Source organism: Mobula birostris, chromosome 2 (assembly GCF_030028105.1).
Source record: "Mobula birostris isolate sMobBir1 chromosome 2, sMobBir1.hap1, whole genome shotgun sequence".
NCBI lineage: Eukaryota > Metazoa > Chordata > Chondrichthyes > Myliobatiformes > Myliobatidae > Mobula > Mobula birostris.
The window spans coordinates 25,771,975-25,793,588 of NC_092371.1; the positions used below are offsets into that span (position 1 = coordinate 25,771,975).

The window sequence follows — 21,614 nt, forward strand, 5'->3', positions numbered from 1 at the left end:
TTCTGTAAATATTAACAATGGTAAACAGCAAAATATAAACTACAGTACAACTGCAATATTTAAGCATAAATATCAGAAAACACACTAGGAACTAAAAAAAAAATTCCATCCACTTCTGGGCTTGAAAATCTTCGAAAACGTTCAGTCAGCTTTATCAGGAAGCAGATGATTAACATGCTCCTCCTCTATGAAGTCCATGACTTCAGCAGACAGATCCTGCTTGCACGACCCGGTGATGATGGCTCCATCAGTTTGACCAGAATATCTTCAACTGGCATGGAGCACATATCCTTTCCACCTGGTTTTGGATGGAAGCGCGTGTTGGGCCCATGAGGGTGGAAAAACTCCACTTGAACATCTTGATGATGAGCATCCACAGTGACAGGTTTTGTTAACCACCAATTTTGGTCATAAATGACTGCAACCCGATCTCCACAATTAATGACACCAGCAGACATATCTGTCGTAGTCCCATCAGGACCACTCTGGGGTTCCTGCTCCATTTCCTCCATCAGCATTGCCAAAGGCCCTCTGTTCTTTCCCATTGTGGTAGGGCCATAATTCTCCTCAGCCTGCACTCTGGCATGTGTATTTTCAGTCAACTGAAATGTTGCTGGGCTGAAACACTGGCCCATCCGTGGCTCACAGCAGAAACATGACAATGATCTGCAATGGATGCTGTTTCCGAAAGGTATGACCTGATGGATTTTCCTCGTTGCTGGTACAGGTTTTAGTGGTTGAGGAGGGAGTGCATCATAATGTCTGCATGTCACCTTCAGCAATATGATAGAGCTGAGTACTGCAAAAGCTTCTCCCAACCATCTCAAGGAAGATCTTGCCATCCACAATGTCATTCCCCCGTAGTACAAGGCTGTCAGCAGTCCTTTTCACAGTTCCCCCAATGACATCTGAAGCTCCCTTCTCATGTGAAGTGGCGAAGAAGTTCCAGGTTGTTCTCTGGAAACCCAGTGTTGGAGGGACATTGCAGAGGAGAGAGAAGTTCTTGTTTCTGTACTGTTTGCTGGGGCCACCTGACCAAAATTGAATGGTATCAACTTTTGGAAATTTTAAATGAATATCTCTGAGGACTGGTTCCATGTGAGTCCAATGGCAGAAGCATCCTGTCGCTTGGATTCTGATATTGTACAAAATCCTGCTTTCTCTTCTTTTATGTAGTACATGCCAGTGTGCAGATTGAGCTGTGGGAGGTTCTGACCAAAATGGCATGACTGTACCTCAGAACTATATTACATTTCCATGCCTCAGAAAAGTCCACATGCACAATTACAGTGCTTTCATTGCAGTTCTGTATCATGCTCCTGTATTCCCTGGACTGGTTCTGAACCACGCACACGTGTTGGTGTTTCACTCTTTAGTTTGTCTTCATACAGTTTGATGAGCTCCGCCAGTGTGCCATCGTGCTTCACAAGTCTTGTATTGTAGTGAATTCCATCTGCTGTTTGGTCCTGAACTCGTTCCCATTGCTGCCACTCAACATCGGTCAACTCTTGCTGTGGGGTGGGAAGTGTGTGCTTGTGGAGACACCGGGCGCAGGAGCACAGAAAACATGTCTCACTTGTCTGAGATCAACACACAACTTCAAAACTATCCTCCAATTTGTTAGACTTGACAACACCGTATGTTCATAGGACTTCAAACATCAGCATTGCATTTTCATGGTATTGGCATTGGCATGTCTTTCGATCTGATGTTTTTGGTGCTGTGACATAGAATGGACATAAAGCACAGAAGGATGAATAACTGAGTTTTACAATTGGTTCCTTTTTGATGAACTCCTGGTGGAGGTTGAATATTGTGTCAGTCAGAATCATTCTCTGATGCTTTATTTTCTTCCATGTTATCGTGTCGTTTGTCAGTCGTCATTCATGCAACATTATGGTAGAAATCCTGAACCATCTGGGTTATTGCTTGAATTTAAGTGGATTTTTTTGTCCTTCTCTTTCGCAGTGTGTTGTATGTCAGCCCGAACTGCTTTGTCTGGTGTATTAGGCGATATTTCTTTAGAAGCCTGCCTGTCAGAGTCAAGTTCTTTAATTTTTGAGCAGACTGTAAATTATTTTTGTTTTGATTACATTCTTGAATGAGACAGTTGTGGAAGAGCAGTGTTTTCTTGATGGAGGGGTTTTTGAGTTTGCTTCCCTGTACAATCTGCTCGGTTTTATTTCTTGGTGATTCTTGTGTTTTTTTAATTTCTTGTTTGCTCTCGTTGCCAACACTTTTTCAATTTGTTCTTATCTTTTATTATTTCTTGAAATTTATTTTTCAAAGCTTTCATCTCTCAAGTATCTTGCTCTTGTTTTCTTTCTTTCCCTTTCCCCTGCTATAGCCTGCCTACTGCGAGCTGGCTCCTGTATAGTCAGATCCAATGGATCTGGAGGAGTGTCTGAGCGTTCTGGGCCCTTTCTCTTACGCTCTCTTGACGCTTGCTGTCTACGTTTCCACACCTTTCGCTTACTCCTCTTTTCCCTTTCATTCACATCACTGATAGTTTTTATCTTCCCATCCTCTACTCTCTTCTTCCATCTTTGCTTTTCCTTTCTCAGGTATTCCTCCTTTAACTCTGGCTCACTATACATTTTCTCTCTCCGCTTTTTTTTGGTATTCCCTGTTTCTTCTCCTTCGCTCCTCCGCTGATAGATGCTGCCTAGCCATAACTTCTTAAAATACATAAAAGGAAGGTCAGAATTTAATGGAATTACTATGAAATTGTGCAAAATTACTATGAATTTAATTATGTTTAATTTGGTGAAATTTTATAAAATGATTAGGAAATGGTGCAACTAAATTCATTTATGGTTTTAGTCATTGGGGATACATATAGTAAGGAAATATTGTAGGCCTGTGTGTGGAAGAAATAAAGGGGAAATTATGTATATTATAAATAAAGAGGTTAATGAAACATTACCAGCCATATTACTATTTAGTGTGATCATAAATTATATTCAAGCCTCCATTAAGGATGATTTGGATGTTTTTGTCAAAACCGTCAAACTATGTGTCACCACCATCAGACAGATAACCTGACGGTGTTGACGTCTGACAGTGGTGACAAAAACACACATTTTTACATGACATGCGTGAGTTGTAAACAGGAGCCATCTTGTTTTCCCTCTGTTGCTAGCTGCCTCTGGCCTCTACTTGAAATGCATGAATTTATGTCATAATTTAAAATAATTCTTTCTATACAAAAGAGGCAGTGTTGACACATCATGGTTGTGACAGTAGCAACACCAATAAATTTGTTAAAATTATTGAAAAAATAGCAAACTTACAGGAGCTTGTTTGACCTTCATGCATTTAGCAGATGTGGAGGGTGGAAAGGGGGTCCTCAGGAATATAGTTGACCATCTGGTTGCCTGATTTTATTGTTTTTATATAAACATCTGACGGTGTTGACAAAAAAAATTGGGACACATTTTGAGCAACCACAAAATAAGAGTAAATATTGTTGAAAATTCACTGCTTTTAGATTTAAAGAGATTTTTCACTCTACTCTTTCATCTGGCAAATATATTATACATTTTAAATTATTTTTTCAGTTTTTTTATCGAATTGAAATGATAATCTCTTGTCTGAGGACAACTGATTTTGTAGGTATTGGGCTATCATACAATGATATCATTTATCAAATTAAAAACAATCACATGAAAAAATGTTGCATTTGTGCAAAAGAGCCTCAGATGATCAACCCTGATTATTTTAAATAAGAAAATGTTATTCATTTTCAACGGAATTAGCACTTTTCTTAGTGGGGCATGTTTTCACCGAAGTCTCAAGAATTAGTGACCACAGCTAATCAATTTACTGATGCAAAAGGCAATTCACCCCACCATCAAAGGGAACTTCTTCACTCAGTGGGTAGTGAGAGTCTGGAAAAGGCTGCCAGCAGACATGGAAGATACAGACTCAATTGTAACATTTAAGAGAAGTTTAGATAGGGTCGTAGGTGGGGGGGATTTGGAAGACTATGGTGTGGGTGCAGTAGATGGTAATGTGCAGAAAATCAGGCCAGCAGAGACTAGATGGCTGAATGGCCTGTTTCTGTGATGTAGTACTCTATGACTCTGTAACTCTAATGAAGTGTTGCAATAGTTTCTTCCTGGAGCCACAAAAGTTTTGATTTAATTATGTTTAAGCAGTTTGTCAGTGAGTTAATCATGAATAAATTTGGAGGACAATAACTCAATCACAGCAGCAATAAATTTCACTTCTGTTCTGATTTTGGAGCTAATTAGGGCCATGTGGATAGAAATATCTGCATGGAGCAACAAGCCACAGCACCTATGAATATCAGTTGACTAGCTGGAATGAGTTGTCAGTCGATAAACCCCAAACCCACACCACCCTGCTACACCAGGGCCAGTGACCACATAACATATTCAGTAAACCCGTGGTGATACTTTTTTTCAGAGCCATGGTAATTATCCAAAACATTTCCCGTCACTTGCCCACGTTTTATTCTGGACTAAGAACTTTACCAGAGGCAGAGGAACAAGAAGTGTACTCTGGAGTGCAGTTCATCTGTACCGGCAGGCAGTTATTGTTCTCTTGTCGTACACAGAAGGGAACAGCCAAATCCACTGTCTGGTCACCTCCTGGATAAATCAATGGCTGCTGAAGTCAGAGGGAATATCAAAGTCAAGACACTGGCTTGTCTTGGGCTGTACTGAAACCCAATCTCTAGTGTTACACGATATACAGAGATCAAAATCACTTAACAAGCTTATGGACACTACTCCTTGGGGTCCATTGGTACAATATTAACAAGTCTTAATCCATTCAAAATTAGGACTTTGGCCTGTCCTTAGTTTCCATGTCCGGGATCCATTCCAGTTAAACAGTAAAACACTGTTGACCAGAAGAGGCTGTGGGAATGCCTTCAGTGAAGGTGCCCCACCGGGAGGATAGGGAGCAAAAGTGACTCCTGGGTGAGGGAGGCAAGTGAAAGACAGCTGAGGTGACGGAGTCAGGCGGAGGGGTCCTCTGGCAGAGGGATCTCAGTGAAGGAGCTCCCCGGTGGAGGGAGCGGGTTAGGGGGCCCTGGTCGAGGGAGCTAATTGAAGAAGCCCCCTGGCAGAGGGATCTCAGTGAAGGAGCTCCCCAGTGGAGGGAGTGGGTTAGGGGACCCTAGTCGAGGGAGCTAATTGAAGGAGCCCCCTGGCAGAGGGATCTCAGTGAAGGAGCTCGCCAGTGGAGGGAGCGGGTTAGGGGGCCCTGGTCGAGGGAGCTAATTGAAGGAGCCCCCTGGCAGAGGAAGCTGAATAAAAACTACTGGTGGAGGGAGCTGGGTGAAGAAAACAACTGGTGGGGGGACCCAGCCGGCAGAGGGAGCCCCGTGAATGCCATGGGTGGAGGAGCTGGCTGAAGAAAACCCCTCCCCCCCCCCCACCCCTACCGGAAGGAACTGGCGACAACAACTGTTCTTTTGGCCATACTTTTCAGTCAGCTTCTAGTGGGACAGGAGTGAGCCGAAGTGTCATTCTTTTTGATGACCATGAACGACGTGAATGAACTGCACACAACGGATTTGGTTTACTGACCTCTTTGTTCTCACCATCCACCACCTGCAAGCTTGCTTCGGCACCGACGTTGTCCGTCTGCTTTTGCACGGAGCTGAGTTCCATCCTTGGACATCCAGCCTTTAAATAATCGGCAACAGTGAAACCTCCACGTCATTAGACCATTGCATTACACGTTCTACATTTTGATATAACTATTATACTGTATATTGCAAGTAAGCATGTACAGCCTACTTTATTTACAGTACTGTGCAAAAGTCATAGGCAGATGTAAAAAAAATTCTGTAAAGCATGAATGCTTTCAAAAATAATGAATTGAAAAGTTTCTAAGTATCAAAAAATTTACCTTAGAAAACCAAAACAAATCAATATTTGGTGTGACCTCCCTTTGCCTTTCAAACTGTGTCAATTCTCTTAGGTACTCTACTTTATAACAAGATTGGCTGGTAGATTGTTCCAAGCATCTTGGCAAGCTTGCCATAGTTCTTCTGTAGGCTTTGGCTGGCTTGCTTGCTTCTCTCTCTCCAGGTAATCCCAGACATCCTCCATGATGCTGAGATCTGTGGAGGTTGTACCATCTGAAACCAGACAGAGAAAGAATCTATTGTGCCTAAGACTTTTGCACAATACTCTTTGTATTTAGAAATATAGCACAGTAACAAGCCTGTCCAGCCCAACGAACCTGCGCTGCCCGAGTACACCCATGTGACCAATTAACCTATTAACCCGTACATCTTTGGAATGTGAGGAGAATGTACGACCAGACAGCAAGGAGAATTGAACCCCGGTCACTGGTACTATAATAGCAATACACTGACCGCTATGCTAACATGAGCAAGTCAGGCACAGTTTAATTTGAAAGATTGTAGAAAGGTTTCTATTTGAAGGTAAAATAATCAGGAAAATGCATTAGTTTCTTTCTTGGGCCAGGTAAGGTTCGCACTGTGCTGCAGTGCCTGGGAGATGAGAAGATCCGGGGTTTAACCTTGGTCAGTGTTGAGTTAATCAATTTTACTATGACTGAGCAAGCAGGTCCCTGGGCTACAAATTCAGCCAGCCTCCCTGAAAGGGTGTGGGGCATGGTGATCTGCTCGTGTTCGTCTGTGCACTGATGCACGTTACAGCTGAAGGGAATGTGGATCAATTATCCAAGGTGACAGTGTACCTGAGAAATGTTACACCCCGAAACCTCAGGAACATTCATCCTTTTCTGCAAAATACAAGCTAAGCCCATGAATTATTGTAGGCAGTTTCAATGCCAGACATCCCACCCTGCAAAAACTCATTTCAGGGAGGTAGCACCATCAATTTGCGGGAGACTCCCGGAACTTCTGGGAGAGGTGGGATGTCTACAATAGAGTAGCCCCTTAGTGGCTAGCCAACTCGTTTAAATAACGTTAGCTATGCTAATGAACGAATGACACCTGTTAAGCTCACCTCAACACATCTTTTACAGTCTTAACCCACCATGGGCAATAGAAAAGTCACTGTTGCAAACAGTGCAGCGAGCAACACTGTCATTATTTTTGACCCCTATTAGGCAGGGGTACACTTTAGGGTAGTCTGGGGTGACGTACGTTTTATATTTTCTTTTTTTGGAACACTCTGCCATGGCGCTCTCTCTCTCCCTCTCTCTCCCTCTCTCTCTCTCTCTCTCTCTCGTGGTCGCACTCACGCTCGCTCTCTCGCTCTCTCTCTCGTGGTCGCTCTCGCTCTCTCGTGCTCTCTTTCTCTCTCGTGGTCGCTCTCGCTCTCTCTCTCTTTCATGGTCGCTCTCGTGCTCGCTCTCTCTGACGCTCTCTCTTGCTCTCGCGTGCTCTTGCTCGCACGCTCTTAAAAAAATTGATTTCCGGGATATTGTATATAATTTGCAGACATCAGGGAGCCACTATCAATATGCAGGAGACTCCCGGAACTTCCAGGAGAGGTGGGATGTCTGCAGTGCCAAGTTTCTGTACATTAATGACAATTACAAAACTAATGCAGTTCTCATTACACTGGCTCTTGTAACCCTCAGACCACCACGGTGAAATAAACAAGCTCACACGGGCGCTTCGGCAGGGATGGGTTGCAGTGCACAACAGCTGTGGGGGCCAGCACTCAAAGGCCTTGCCAACGCTCTCACAATGCTACAATTACCCCAGATTCTTCGCTGAGGAGAAGGTGTCGAGTTATAGTTGCGACGGTGAAGTACAGAATGAGGAGGGCAATGGGGTTCAGGAGGACCGGCCAGTGAAGCCCTGGGTGGGTCATTAATTGCCACGGTTCCGAGAGGTCGTTGTGAATCACCGCTGTCAATCCAAACAATCTGGATCAAGAGAAAGGACAAATTAACCATCAACAATGCGCTCAAAGTAAGAGCAGACGTAGCCAAGTTATTGGATAGTGGCTGTTATGTACAATTCTGTTCCACGCTTTCAATCAATCCAGCATCACGACTGTTCTAGACTTACAGTAAATTCTGTGTGATCCATTGATTCTTGATTCCACTTCCAGTTCTAACCACACCTTTCCTGGGAAAGCGGTTAAATTTGTACATCTATCACCTCATCTTGAACCCACCCACCACCACTACAACCAGCAGACGAAACAAACCAAGGGCTATGTTTCAGGAGGAATTCTGAAATGCACAAATTGGAGGTGCTTTCTTCATCATACAAGGCAGTAGAAGCCAAAAGGCACTGCTTTTGTAGCTGCACCGCAGAAAGCGTCACAACCAGATGATCTGCCTGTGACCACAAGAAACTATGGATACAGCTCATCATATCATGGAAACCAGCCTCCCCTCCATGGACTCTGCTTACATTTCTTGCTGCCTTGGAAAAGCAGCCAGCATTATCAAAGACCCCTCCCACACCAGACAATTGCTCTTCTCCCCTCTCCCATTGGGTAGAAGGTGAAAGCACGCACATTAGGCTCATGGATAGCTTCTATCCTGCTGTTATAAGAGTGATCTCCTAGTGTGTTAAGATGGACTCTTGTCCTCACAACCTAGGTTAATGTTGAGTGCCTTTTCACTATGTCTTATAAAAAATAACAATTAGAGTGGATCAAATAATTTATTTTACTTGCAGCAAAGGAAGACTAGCATTGCACAAGAGCTGGTGATAGTTTCAAAGAAAGAAACAGCATAGTCACTCCTTTATACCCAAGTATAGCTTTAAGAGTTTAATTGAGCTTAAGAGCCGAGAGGTAATGTTACAGCTATATAGGACCCTAGTCAGGCCCCACTTGGAGTACTGTGCTCCACTACAGGAAGGATGTGGAAACTATAGAAAGAGTGCAGAGGACAGTTACAAGGATGTTGCCTGGATTGGGGAGCATGCCTTATGAGAATAGGTTGAGTGAACTCAGCCTTTTCTCTTTGGAACGGTGGAGGATGAGAGATGACCTGATAGAGGTGTAGAAGATGATGAAAGGCATTGATCGTGTGGATAGTCAGAGGCTTTTTCTCAGGGCTGAAATGACCAATATGAGAGGGCACAGTTTTAAGGTGCTTGGAAGTAGGGACAGAGGAGATGTCAGTGGTAAGTTTTTCGCAGAGAGTGGTGAGTACATGGAATGGGCTGCCGGCGATGGTGGTGGAAGCGGATATGATAGGGTCTTTTAAGGGACTCCTGGATAGGTACATGGAGCTTAGAAAAATGGAGGGCTATGGGTAACCTTAGGTAATTTCTAAAGTAGGTACATGTTTAGCACAGCATTGTGGGCCAAAGGGCCTGTATTGTGCTGTAGGTTTTCTATGTTTCTATGCTTTTAAGTCAAGGATATTCTGCATGTCCTTTTAACTAGTGTACTTGACATTCTTCCAGTCATCAAATCTGCAGGTCTGCAGTTTGTCAAGGTCTCAGAGTCCATCGACAATGTTGCATGAACACTATTAGCAAAGCACTGGTACAATACAGGTTCCGTTTTGTTACAGACATTTTGTTACTACCAGAAAACTGCATTTACACAAAGCCTCCTTTCTGTCATTTCATGACAAACTACATTTCACCAAATACAGTAATTGAAATATGCATATATATGTATATAAAGCAATGATGCAGTTTCAAAGCCCTACCCAAAATTCCCTTTTCATCTCTCCACTTCCACAAGTACCCATTCCTTTCATTAATATCCTCTCCTTCGTACTGTTAGTTCACACAAAAATTGTAAAAGAATAATAATCATTATTACAATACCAATAGTTTTACCAAAATGCAGAATAGATGCCATCCTTTCACCTCCTGGAGTGTAATAGCTGTAATGCAGATCTCCTACTTTCTTAATCTCTTTCGTAGAATCTCAGATATGGTTGGTAAGTTAGTTATATTTTCAGATTCATCAGCTATGTAAGTACATCAACACAAGTCCCCCTTTTTCCGATTGAATAAAATCCAAAGCCATTCTGTTTTGTAATGCTACTGGACGAACAGCCATCAGTCCTGCTGACACTTATGATCAAAGGCATAGGTGGTTTCATTCGCTATTTTCTCCAAAGCTGATGCCATATTAATCAGTTCCCAGGACAGCCTACAGTCCCATATCCCAGAAAGGCAATTATCCTGAATCTCTCAGCCTTTGGTGCCATCAGATCAGAGGGTGAACAGAAGAAATAGGAGCAGGAGTCGGCCACCTGGCCAGTCGAGCCTGCTCTGCTATTCAATAAGATCATGGCAGATCTGGCCATGGACTCATCTCCACCTATCTGCCTTTCCCCTATAATCCTTAATTCCCCTACTATGCACAACATCTATCTGACCTTGCCTTAAATATACAGTATTTACTGAGGTAGCCTCCACTGCTTCACTGGGCAGAGAATTCCACAGACTCACCATTCCAGATAAAAAGGAAAACCTACAGCACATTACAGGCCCTTTGGCCCACAATGTTGTGCGGACCATGTAACCTACTCTAGAAGCTGCCTAGAATTTCCCTATTGCATTCTCTGGGAAACTTTCCTGCCTCTATCTTATCTATCCCTTTCATAACTATATATGTTTCTATAAGATCTCCTCTCATCCTTCTGACTTCCAGCGAGTATGGTCCCTGGAGACTCAATCTTTCCTTACGGTCCAACCCCCTTATCCCTGGAATCAACCTGGTGAGCCTCCCCTGCACCACCTCCAAAGCCAGTATATCCTTCCTCAAGTACGGAGACCAGAACTGCACACAGTACTCCAGATGCAGCCTCACCAGTACCCTGTACAGTTGCAGCATAACCTCCCTGCTCTTAAATTCAATTCCTCTAGCAATGAAGGCCAACATTCCATTCGCCTTCCTGATAGCCTGCTGCACCTGCAAACCAACCTTTTGTGATTCATGCACAAGCACTCCCAAGTCCCTCTGCATGCATCAATCTTTTACCATTTAAATAATAATCTGATCTTCCATTTTCCCTTCCGAAGTAGATGACCTTGCATTTACCAACACTGTACTCCATCTGCCAGACCCTTGCCCACTCACTTAGCCTATCTATATCTCTCTACAGACTCTCTGTATCTACTGCACAATTTGCTTTTCCCCTCAATTTAGTGTCATCAGCAAACTTAGGCACACTATACTCGGTCCCCTCTTCCAGATTGTTCACGTATATGGTGAACAGTTGCGGGCCCAGCTCTGACCCCTGTGACACACCGCTCACCACTGATTGCCAACCAGAGTAACACCCATATATCCCAACTCTCTGCTTTCTATTAGTTAACCAAACCTCTATCCACACTCATACATCATCCCCAACTCTATGCATCCTTTTCTTATGGATAAGACTTTTATGCAGCACTTTATCAATCGCCTTCTGTAAATCCAAGTAAATAATGTCCATCTGTTCCCTTCTATCCACTGTACTCATTATATCCTCAAAGAGTTCCAGTAAGTTTGTCAAACAGGACCTGCCTTTGCTGAATCCATGCTGCATCTGCCTGATGGATCCATTTCTTTCCAGATGCCTTGCTATATCTTCTTTATGCATAGCTTCAATCATTTTCCCAACTACAGATATTGAAGTAACTGGCCAATAGTCACCTGCCTTTGCCTACGTCCTTTTTTGAACAATGGCGTGACATTCACTGTCCTCCAATCCGTCGGGACCTGCCTGGAGCCCAGAGGATTTTGGTAAATCATCACCGTAGCCTTCACTATAACTTCTGTCATTTCTTTCATCAGAACCAGGGGAATTGTCTATCATCAGGCCCACAAGTTTGCTCAGCACTACCTCTTTAGTGATCCCTGTTGTATCGAGGTCCTCTGCTCCCATCTTATCTATAACCTATTGAGGTAGTAGCACCAAGTGTCACATGTAGGGCACTACGCAGGCAAGATAACAGAAGCCCTTCCAGGGCCACGACTCTCTCTACTTCCCTCTTACTTGGGGGGATATACCCAGCAGCCAAGGATAGGCCTGGTAACCACATACCCAGCAGCCAGGGATAGGCCTGGTAACCACTTACCCAGCAGCCAGGGATAGGCCTGGTAACCACATACCCAGCAGCCAGGGATAGGCCTGGTAACCACATACCCAATAAGTGCTGTACAATGGACAGAGGACTGAAACTTTACAGTTCCTTACATGTACCTGTACTGCTCCCCAGATAGGGGCCTTGTCCTTTCAGATGCAGTTAAAGTGGCCTGATGCCAGCAGTCTGGTTCCAGAAACAACCATCTGAATCCCTCTCTCAATCATTTAGGAACCATCAGTGTCTAGAATCAAATCTTTGGCAGAGTAATAAACAACAGGATGCTGTAGTTCTCCATGTTCTCGAATTAAGACTTCCATCATATGTTTCTCATTGGCATACAGGGTGAATTATCCAGCTGTATCAGGGATTGATGCTGATGCGAGAAAGCTGTTCTTGGACTACAATTTAGCATTCAACACCATAATTCCCTCCAGGCTCAACAAGAAGCTCAGAGACCTCGGCCTTGACCCTGCCTTGTGCAGCTGGATCCTGGACTTACTGTCAGATCGTCGGCAGGTGATAAGAGTGGACTCCCTCACCTCTGTCCCTTTGACCCTCAACACAGGAACCCCTCAAGGCTGAGTCTTAGCCCCCTCCTTTACTCTCTGTATACCCATGACTATATCACCACCCACAGCTCCAATCTGCTAATTAAATGTGCTGACGATACTGCACTGATTGGCCTAATCTCAAATAATAATGAGGCAACCTACAGGGAAGAAATCATCACCCTGACACAGTGGTGCCAAGAAAACAATCTCTCCCTCAATGTCACAAAAACAAAGGGGCTGGTTGTGGACTACAGGAGGGATGGAGACAGGCTGACCCTTATTGAAATCAATGGATCTAGGGTTGAGAGGGTGAACAGCTTTAAGTTCCTTGGCATGCACATCACCAAGGATCTCATGTGGGCGCCTCTTTCACCTCAGACAGTTGAAGAAGTTTGATATGGGTCCCCAAGTCCCAAGGACTTTCTACAGGGGCACAATTGAGAGCATCCTGACTGACTGCATCACTGCCTGGTATGGGAACTGTACTTCCCTCAATCGCAGGACTCTGCAGAGAGTGGAGCAGACAGCCCAGTGCATCTGTAGATGTGAACTTCCCACTACTCAGGACATTTACAGAGACAGGAGCGAAAAAAGGGTCCGAAGGATTATTGGGGACCCAAGTCATCCCAACCACAAACTGTTCCAGTTGCAACCTTCCAGGAAATGGTACCGCAGCATAAAAGCCAGGACCAACAGGCTCCCGGACAGCTTCTTCCACCAGGCCATCAGACTGATTAATTCATGCTGATACAATTGTATTTCTATGCTATATTGACTGTCCTGTTTTAAATACTATTTCTTACAATTTACTATAAATTGCACATCGCACATTTAGACAGCGTTGTAATGTAAAGATTTTTGCTCCTCATGTACGTGAAGGAAGTAAGAAAAAAAGTCAATTCAATTCAATTTGATTGCCAGGATGCTCTCTACTGTGCATCTGTAGAATGATGTGAGTATAGATGTGTATGGTCCAGCTCTCTTCATCCTCCTCAGAGAGTAGAGGAATTTGGTGAGCTTTCCTGATTGTGTAAGATGTGTCCTGGGATCATGAGAGGTTGTGTGAGATGTCCACTCCCAGGAGTTTGAAACTGCTCGCAGTTTCCACTGCTGTGTTGCTGATGTAAAGACAGGTGTGAGTGGTGCAAGCTCTCCTGAAGATGATAACCATCCCCTTTCTCTTGTTAATATTGAGGCAACAGGCCTCGAGCTCTTCCACTTCCTCTCTGTAAACTGTCTCATCGTTGTTAGAAGATTGAGGGGGGATCTTATTGAAACGTATAAAATTCTAAAGGGGTTGGACAGGCTAGATGCAGGAAGATTGTTCCCGATGTTGGGGAAGTCCAGAACGAGGGGTCACAGTTTGAGGATAAAGGGGAAGCCTTTTAGGACCGAGATGAGGAAAAACTTCTTCACACAGAGAGTGGTGAATCTGTGGAATTCTCTGCCACAGGAAACAGTTGAGGCCAGTTCATTGGCTATATTTAAGACAGAGTTAGATATGGCCCTTGTGGCTAAAGGGATCGGGGGTATGGAGAGAAGGCAGGTACAGGGTTCTGAGTTGGATGATCAGCCATGATCATACTGAATGGCGGTGTAGGCTCAAAGGGCTGAATGGCCTACTCCTGCACTTATTTTCTATGTTTCTATGTTTCTATGAACCCCACCACTGTTGTTTCATTGGTGAACTTGACGATGTGACTGCTCAGGTGTTTGGCTGTGTAGTCACGTATGAGCAGACTGTACAACAGTGGGCTCAGCACACAGCCCTGGGGGGGGGGGTGGAGGACACCCCTGTTGAGGATGAGGGGTATGGAGGAGCAGTTGTGCATTCTGACTACAAGAGGTCTGCTGGTTAGGAACGCAACACCCAGTTGCACAGTGGTGTGTTCAGACCGAGGAGTAGGAATATGTCACCAAGGTTTGGGAGACAATTGTGTTGAATGTTGAATTGAAATCCAGAAACAGCATTCAGACATAAGTGTCCTTAGTTCCTAGGTGTGTCAGGGCCAGGCGCATGACAGAGTCTATGGTATCTGTCACGGAACGATTGTGTCAGTAAACATATTGGTTAGTGTCCAATGTGGCAGGATGTGTGCCATTACCAGCTGTTCAAAGCACTTCCTGATGACTGGCGATCGGTGCCATCGAGTGGTCGGCGTTTAGCTCTGTTATTACTTCTCCCTTGTGTATCTCAATTCACTGCTGTAATCAAATGATCTGTATAGATGGTTTGCAAAACAAAATTTTTCACAGTACTTCATTCATGGGACAATAATAAATCACTTCCCTTCAACTAAAACATTGTTGCAGTCTTATTGCGTGAGGTTATCAAGGAATATGGATTAAAATCAGGGGAATGGACCGCAAGTCAATTACAGGCTTGATTCAATTAAGTGTCAGAGTAGGATATGGATATTGAATAGCGTTTTCCTTTTCTCCTTCTAGTACTTGAAATAGGAAGTGAACACCTCATTTCAGTGGGTATTCTGAGTACCCTTCGATAACCCTTCTCAGCTCCCTCTCCATCCCACCTACTACCCCCAGCCCCAAAGCCAAATGTCACTGACTGTGTCACTCTTCATCCTATCCACTTCCTCTCCAGTGTCACCTAGTAACTTCTCCCCATGATGGCTGGGTTTACTGCCTGTGTCTATAAACAGAAGAGATTCTGCAGATTCCAGAGCTATACACACAAAATGCTGGAGAAACTCAGCAGGTCAGGCAACATCTATGGAAATAAACAGTCACCATTTCAGGTCAAGACCCCACGTTTGGACCGGAAAGGAAGGGGCAAGATACCAGAATAAGAAGTTGGGGGGGAGGGGATGAAGGACAGGCAAGGGGTGATAGGTGAAGCCAGATGGGTGGGGGAGGGAGGATGAAGTAAGAAGCTGGGAGTTGATAGGTGGAAAAGGCTAGAGAAGAAAGGATCTGATAGGATCCTTTATCACAAGACAAGACAAAGGAGTAGAGGTAGGCCATTCGGCCCATCAAGTCTGCTCCGCAGATTCCCCCATGAACTAAACTATTCCCCCACCTAGTTCCAATTTCCAGCTTTTTCCCCATATCCCTAGATACCCTGACTAATTAGATACCTGTCAATCTCCTCCTTAAACACCCTCAATGATCGGGCCTCCACAGCTGTATGTGGCAACGAATTCCACAAATCCACGACCCTCTGGCTAAAAAATTTCTCCTCATCTCTGTTTTAACTGGGTACCCTCTAATTCTAAGACTATGGCCTCTTGTCCTGGACTCAGCCACCAAAGGAAACAACCTTTCCACATCTACTCTGTCCAACCTTTATACTTTATAAATCAAAGTATTGAGTATAAGAGTTGGAATGTTATGGTGAGGTTGTATAAGGCATTGGTGAGGCCAAATCTGGAGTATTGTGTACAGTTTTGGTCACCAAATTACAGGAAGGATATAAATAAGGTTGAAAGAGTGCAGAGAAGGTTTACAAGGATGCTGCCGGGACTTGAGAAACTGAGTTACAGAGAAAGGTTGAATAGGTTGGAGCGAGGGAGAATGAGGGGAGATTTGATAAAATTATGATGGGTATAGATAGAGTGAGTGCAAGCAAGCTTTTTCCACGGAGGCTAGGGGAGGAAAAAAAACAGAGGGCATGGGTTAAGGATGAAGGGGGAAAGGTTTAAGGGGAACATTAGGGGGGGCTTCTTCACATAGAGAGTGGTGGGAGAGAGCTGTAAAGCGACTGCGCTAACCACTAGGCAACCAAGCTGTCCCAGTTTTTCTCTAAAGAAAGTAGCCTTCTTTTCCTTCACACTTGACAGGGTGGATGCTCTATTATTATGAATGGTGTAACAATTTCCCTACAAACATTGCAGCCTCACCTCATCCAAAAATTGTTGGGTGGGAGTAGCCCCTGGAAGAGTGGCAGCTGGTAGATGTAGATCAGGACCAGGTGCCCACCACTGAAGAACAACATCAGCAGGCACAAGTGTCTGAAGAAGAAGAGGCCATAGAATCGAGCACATGCCCACCAGGACCCCAAGCCCAGGAAGGTGAAGAAGTAAACTGCAGAGAGGACAGATGGGTGTACAATACCTAGAAGAGAGAGATAACAATCATCACATCACTCTTCACTCTCCACTACTTCCATCCTACCATCACACACATCTTTATCACCCCTCCATAGCAAAGAGTCCTCACCCTATCCCAAGCGTCAACCAATCATCCAGATTAACTGCTCACAATCTCAAGCGTAGTAAACTGAAATGGCTGTAGGCATTAGTGACTACACACATTGCAGCTTCACTATCAGCTCTCAAATCTATTGGGACGTCCCAAGTTTGTGAAAAGTCTTGATCGAAGTACAAGTAATCTCTTTTATCACGGGTCCTTACTGTCCGTATCCGCTCCAGAAGTTCCTTTCCCCTATCTCCATGTCCTTAGTCACGCACTTCAATGAGCCACACACCAGCCACTCCAGGTTTCCCTCATGCCATCGGAAAAGAACTCTACACGTTTGGAGTGCACTAGAGTATGTGAAGTCTGCTGCTCTAGAGTTCCCCTTGTGAAGGCAGGGCAGGTGAAATAAATAGAATGAGAAGGACCCAGCATCCTGCCATTTATATGGACCTGAGGAAGAGAGGATCAATACAAGCCATTGCTGCCCAGCTATATGGGGACAGCACCAGCACCTTGACCGAGAAAGTATGATTGAGGGTTGATAAGGGAAATGTGGTTAATGTGATTAACCTGGGGCCTTATTAAAGATAATATGCTCATCAGCAAGATCGAGACCCTACCCATGGAATAAGAGTGGCAGCAGCAACAAGGAATTCCAGAGACTGGGATGGAGCCCAGAGAGTTGTGATAAATGATTGCTTTTCAGGCTGAGGAAAGCAGATACTGCTCTTCCCAGTTGGTGTTGCTTGGACCACCTTTCTTCCTGATAATATATTAATGATTTGGCGTTAGAGGAAGCAATTTTGAAACTTACAGGCGCCACTAAACCTGAAGTACAGCCAACAGCGGGGAGGATAGTGACAGACTTCAAGAGGACTGAGGTGGTTGATGGAAATGGGAAGACAAGGTGGGTATGCAGTAATGCTTTCTGTGAGGAAGGGGAACAGGCACTTTGCTATAATGAGGACAATTCCAAATGAGTGCAGAAACAGGAGGGCCTTCACAACCTGTTAAAGGTGGAAAAGCTGATTGAAAATGCAATGGATAGAAAGAAAAAGGGAAGCCAATGGAATTCAAGGGTACATGCACAGGGCACATAACATAAAGCAGGTGGGTTTTAATCTTTCTTGAGTGATACTACAAAGGGACAAGTTATAGGGAAAGGCTGGAGAAACCATAGAGCAGTGAAGGTTGGGAGATGTTATACAGGAGCTCAGAATCACAGAATGTGTAGTGTTGGCGCGTGGCCAAATGGTTAAGGCGTTCGTCTAGTGATCTGAAGGTCGCCAGTTTAAGCCTTGGCTGTGTGCCCTTGAGCAAGGCACTTAATCACACATTGTTCTGCGACGACACCGGTGCCAAGCTGTACGGGTCCTAATGCCCTTTCCTTGGACAACATCAGTGGCGTGGAGAGGGGAGACTTGCAGCATGGGCAACTGCTGGTCTTCCATACGACCTTGCCCAGGCCTGCGTCCTGGAAACCTTCCATGGCGCAAATCCATGGTCTCATGAGACTAGCGGATGCCTATATATCAAACACCTCAAATTTAGAGGTGATTGGCAAAAAACACACCAAAAGTGACTTGCACACAATGGGTTAACATCCAATAGGCAGCGACTCACTGCATGGCAGAAGTGGAGTCAATCTGGGCTTTACAAGGGGAATTGGATAAGATGCTGAAAGAAGGGAAATTGCAGGGCATAGGATTGGACTAGCCACATTGCAGGGAGTTAGCATGAAGTAAATGGGCCAAACAGCCTCATGCTGTTACTAATCCACACGATTCTATATGCCCTTGCAATACATGTACATAAATAGATAACACGAGGATTTCCCCCCTTGAATATGCTGGTTTTGATTAACTCTTATGCCAAAGGCGACTCCCCCCTCTGGAAAGGCACCTCAGACAAGTGTTGCCAGCTGAATGTCAGCCACCGAGGCAGAACATTGTAAGCTCAGAGACTAGACATATAGCTTAGGGTTCTAGTTCACTCCTGCAGCACTGTCAGATGTGTCATCTTGCTGAGGTTGGCCATCTGGCCTGTCAGCTGGGGTGAAAAATGCCATGACACCCTCTGGGGAGATCTGACAGTGACCTGGCTAATATTTAACCTTCAGCCAAATAAGTTCAAAATGTTTCCCTTCAACTCATGTGTACATCACAATCTTTATGTTGCTTTTCTGGTTCCTCCTGTTGGTCTTTCACCTTTGAGGCTGCTGTGAATTCTGTACTATGATTGGTTGAACAGAATGTATGAACATTAATGAACCCTGCTGTCGAAGCCAGGAAGTGCTTGAGTCTTTTTAAATGATGTGGGAAATGTTTCTGACTGCTGTAAAATATGGGTGGTTATCTTCTCATTTATCACATGACTCCTTCTGGGATCTTACTATGTACAGATTGGCTATCATGCTTCCTATATTTCAAGAATGTAAACCCACATGGGCAGTATTCAATTTGTTTCGATATGCCATGCTCATGAGATGCTAATTACAAGCAGGTCTCCTCTCCCTCTGGCAATCATTCTCACAAAAATAAGTTTCAGAAACTTATGTGTATTCAGTAAGACAATGATACTCACCTGCAAAGCCTAATAGGACAGTAACAACAGCTTTCCCTGCTGTAGTTACCAGATCTCCGATCAACTCCTTCATCCCCATCATTAATAAAGCTAGTCTCTGAGTGAATCTTTGTTTGTTGCCTTCCTTATCTTCGGCCAATGTTTCTTCTTCTTCTTCTTCATCATCATCCTCTTCATTCTCTGTAGATTGTGAGTCCGAGCACGTTTCTTCTTCAGATTCTGTACCGTACACTTCTTCCTGACAGAGATAAAGGTGAAAGGTAAACTTATTGGGTACAGAGAAGGAATGAGATTTAGTGGGATGTCCAGGTAAATGAGTACAGATTATGGATTGAATGGTTTATATTCCCATATTCCTACCAAAAACTGAAGATGACCCAGAATAGTTTAGATGTTTTAGTGGGAAATTGCATAAGCTTATACTGTACATCGAAACAAATAAGTTTGACTTCCAACTGATAGTTCAGCAAATAAGCTCTGAAACTACTTGCACGAACCTGAAGTTAGACCTACAAGCAACCTATGCAACTTTTCCTGATAAAGAGATACTAATCTTCATCAGACTAAGACAAAACAGAAAACACTGATCCATACTAGTTAAAAAGAAACATGATTTAGTATCAAAAAGCTTTACTGTGACCCTCCATGTAATAGAGTTGTCTGGCAAGTTGGTCTGCAGGTTTGAAATAACATAAAACAGAGAACATAGAACACTACAGCCAAGTGCAGGCCCATGATGTTATGCTGACCTTTTAACCTACTGTGAGGGTAGGTTAAAGAAAGAGTTTCTCAATCTCTAACGAAAGTTCCCTCCTTACCTCACTCCCAGACTGATCCACGTCCCAGGCATGATCTTGATCTCCACTATCCATCCTGGGAACAACCAACAATTTCCTACACACAATTAAAGCAGCCAAGCTTCCAATCAAAATTCCAATGTCTGGGAAAACCAGGCGAATCCCATTTCCAGCACCGGCTTCTTTCAACCTGAAAACAGTGGAAAACATTAAAGACATTTTACAAGAAGAACATGGATCTTGATAAAGGTCTGGGATACCCTGGGCAGTAGGCATTATAGAAATAAACATTTACTGCTCTAGACTGCAGAGACTGTGTCACTGTCACTGGTCTAGACAGGCAGTGGATGGAACGTGTTACTGACATTCGTCTAGACTGACTGGGCATGAAGTGTGTCAGGGTGTCCAGACCGTCAGTGGATGGACTGTGTCACACTTCCTTTTACAGAGTAGCAGTGTGTAGATGTCTCTCGTCTGGACAGAGAGGGGATGGAGGCTGAGTCCCTGTTCTAGACTGAGATGCACAGTGTTTTGCAGTCAGTGTGACACATTTATAGACAATAGATGCAGGAGTAGGCCATTCGGCCCTTTGAGCCAGCACCGCCATTCACTGTGATCATGGCTGATCATCCACAATCAGTATCCAGTTGATTAGCTAGACCTGCAGAAAAGAAGTAGGTTGTATTAACTGGTCAACCTTGGCTGTGGATGGGATGCTTTGTGTACTCTTACTACTCTGTAGTGTATCACCATCACTTATCTACACTGATACTGGTTGTTACATTCTTGCACCCAATGGACCATGCATTCTCATAGTGGATTCTAATAGTAAGCGAATCTGTGGAATTCATTGCCATAGATCAGGGGTGGTCAACCTTTTACATTCCATACGTCAATTTTTTCACCCACGAGTTCAGATGCGCTATACAATTTTTGTACCCCCATTCAATTCTTGTAAAAATATGTTAATATGGAACTCGTGCATGAAAAAAATTGCAACTGAACTCATGCGTGAAAAAATTGACGCATGGAATGTAAAAGGTTGGCCACCCCTGCCATAGATGGTCGTGGAGGCCAAGTCACTGTATATATTCAAAGCAGAGGTTGATAACTTTTTGAATAGTAGGGGCATCAACCGTTGCAGGGAAAAGGGAAGAGTGGGGTTGAGAGGGATAATAATGGTCTAATTCTGCTCCTATCTCAGGTACTTGTAATTAGTTAATAGAGATATCATTGAACTCATGACATTGTAGGAATAGAGTTGGAGGAAATGCGATGATGTGGTTACACATCACACACAGAAACACACTCCTATTAACCTTTGGTTAATTGAAATAAGTGACATTCATATGGACATTGGTGACAACAGCCACGGTGTGTGAGGGATCGAGCTGAAACAGGAAAGGTGGAAGGTGTTCCTAGTTTGAAGGTTTATTTCTCACCGGAGCCTATCCCACCTATTCTCGAGAACCCTGCCAACCTCTCACCCCACTATGATCACTTACCTGACTATTCCTATTTGCTGCAGGGCATTCTCCCAAGCTG

The 21,614-nt window shown here is 44.1% G+C and overlaps 1 protein-coding gene across 1 annotated transcript in view; it reads right to left on the reverse strand.

Annotated features, from left to right (window-relative positions):
- Positions 1–20,144, reverse strand: part of LOC140210488 (piezo-type mechanosensitive ion channel component 2-like) — a 201,261-nt gene extending 181,117 nt beyond the window's left edge. The window contains exons 1-6 of the mRNA XM_072279479.1: positions 20,091–20,144; positions 19,273–19,510; positions 16,392–16,605; positions 7,680–7,848; positions 5,562–5,660; positions 1,355–1,511 (exon numbers count right to left, since the gene is read on the reverse strand). Coding sequence (XP_072135580.1) covers positions 1,355–1,511; positions 5,562–5,660; positions 7,680–7,848; positions 16,392–16,605; positions 19,273–19,510; positions 20,091–20,144 — 931 coding nt within the window. The remainder of the gene's footprint in view (positions 1–1,354; positions 1,512–5,561; positions 5,661–7,679; positions 7,849–16,391; positions 16,606–19,272; positions 19,511–20,090) is intronic.
- Between the last annotated feature and the right edge of the window lie 1,470 nt (positions 20,145–21,614).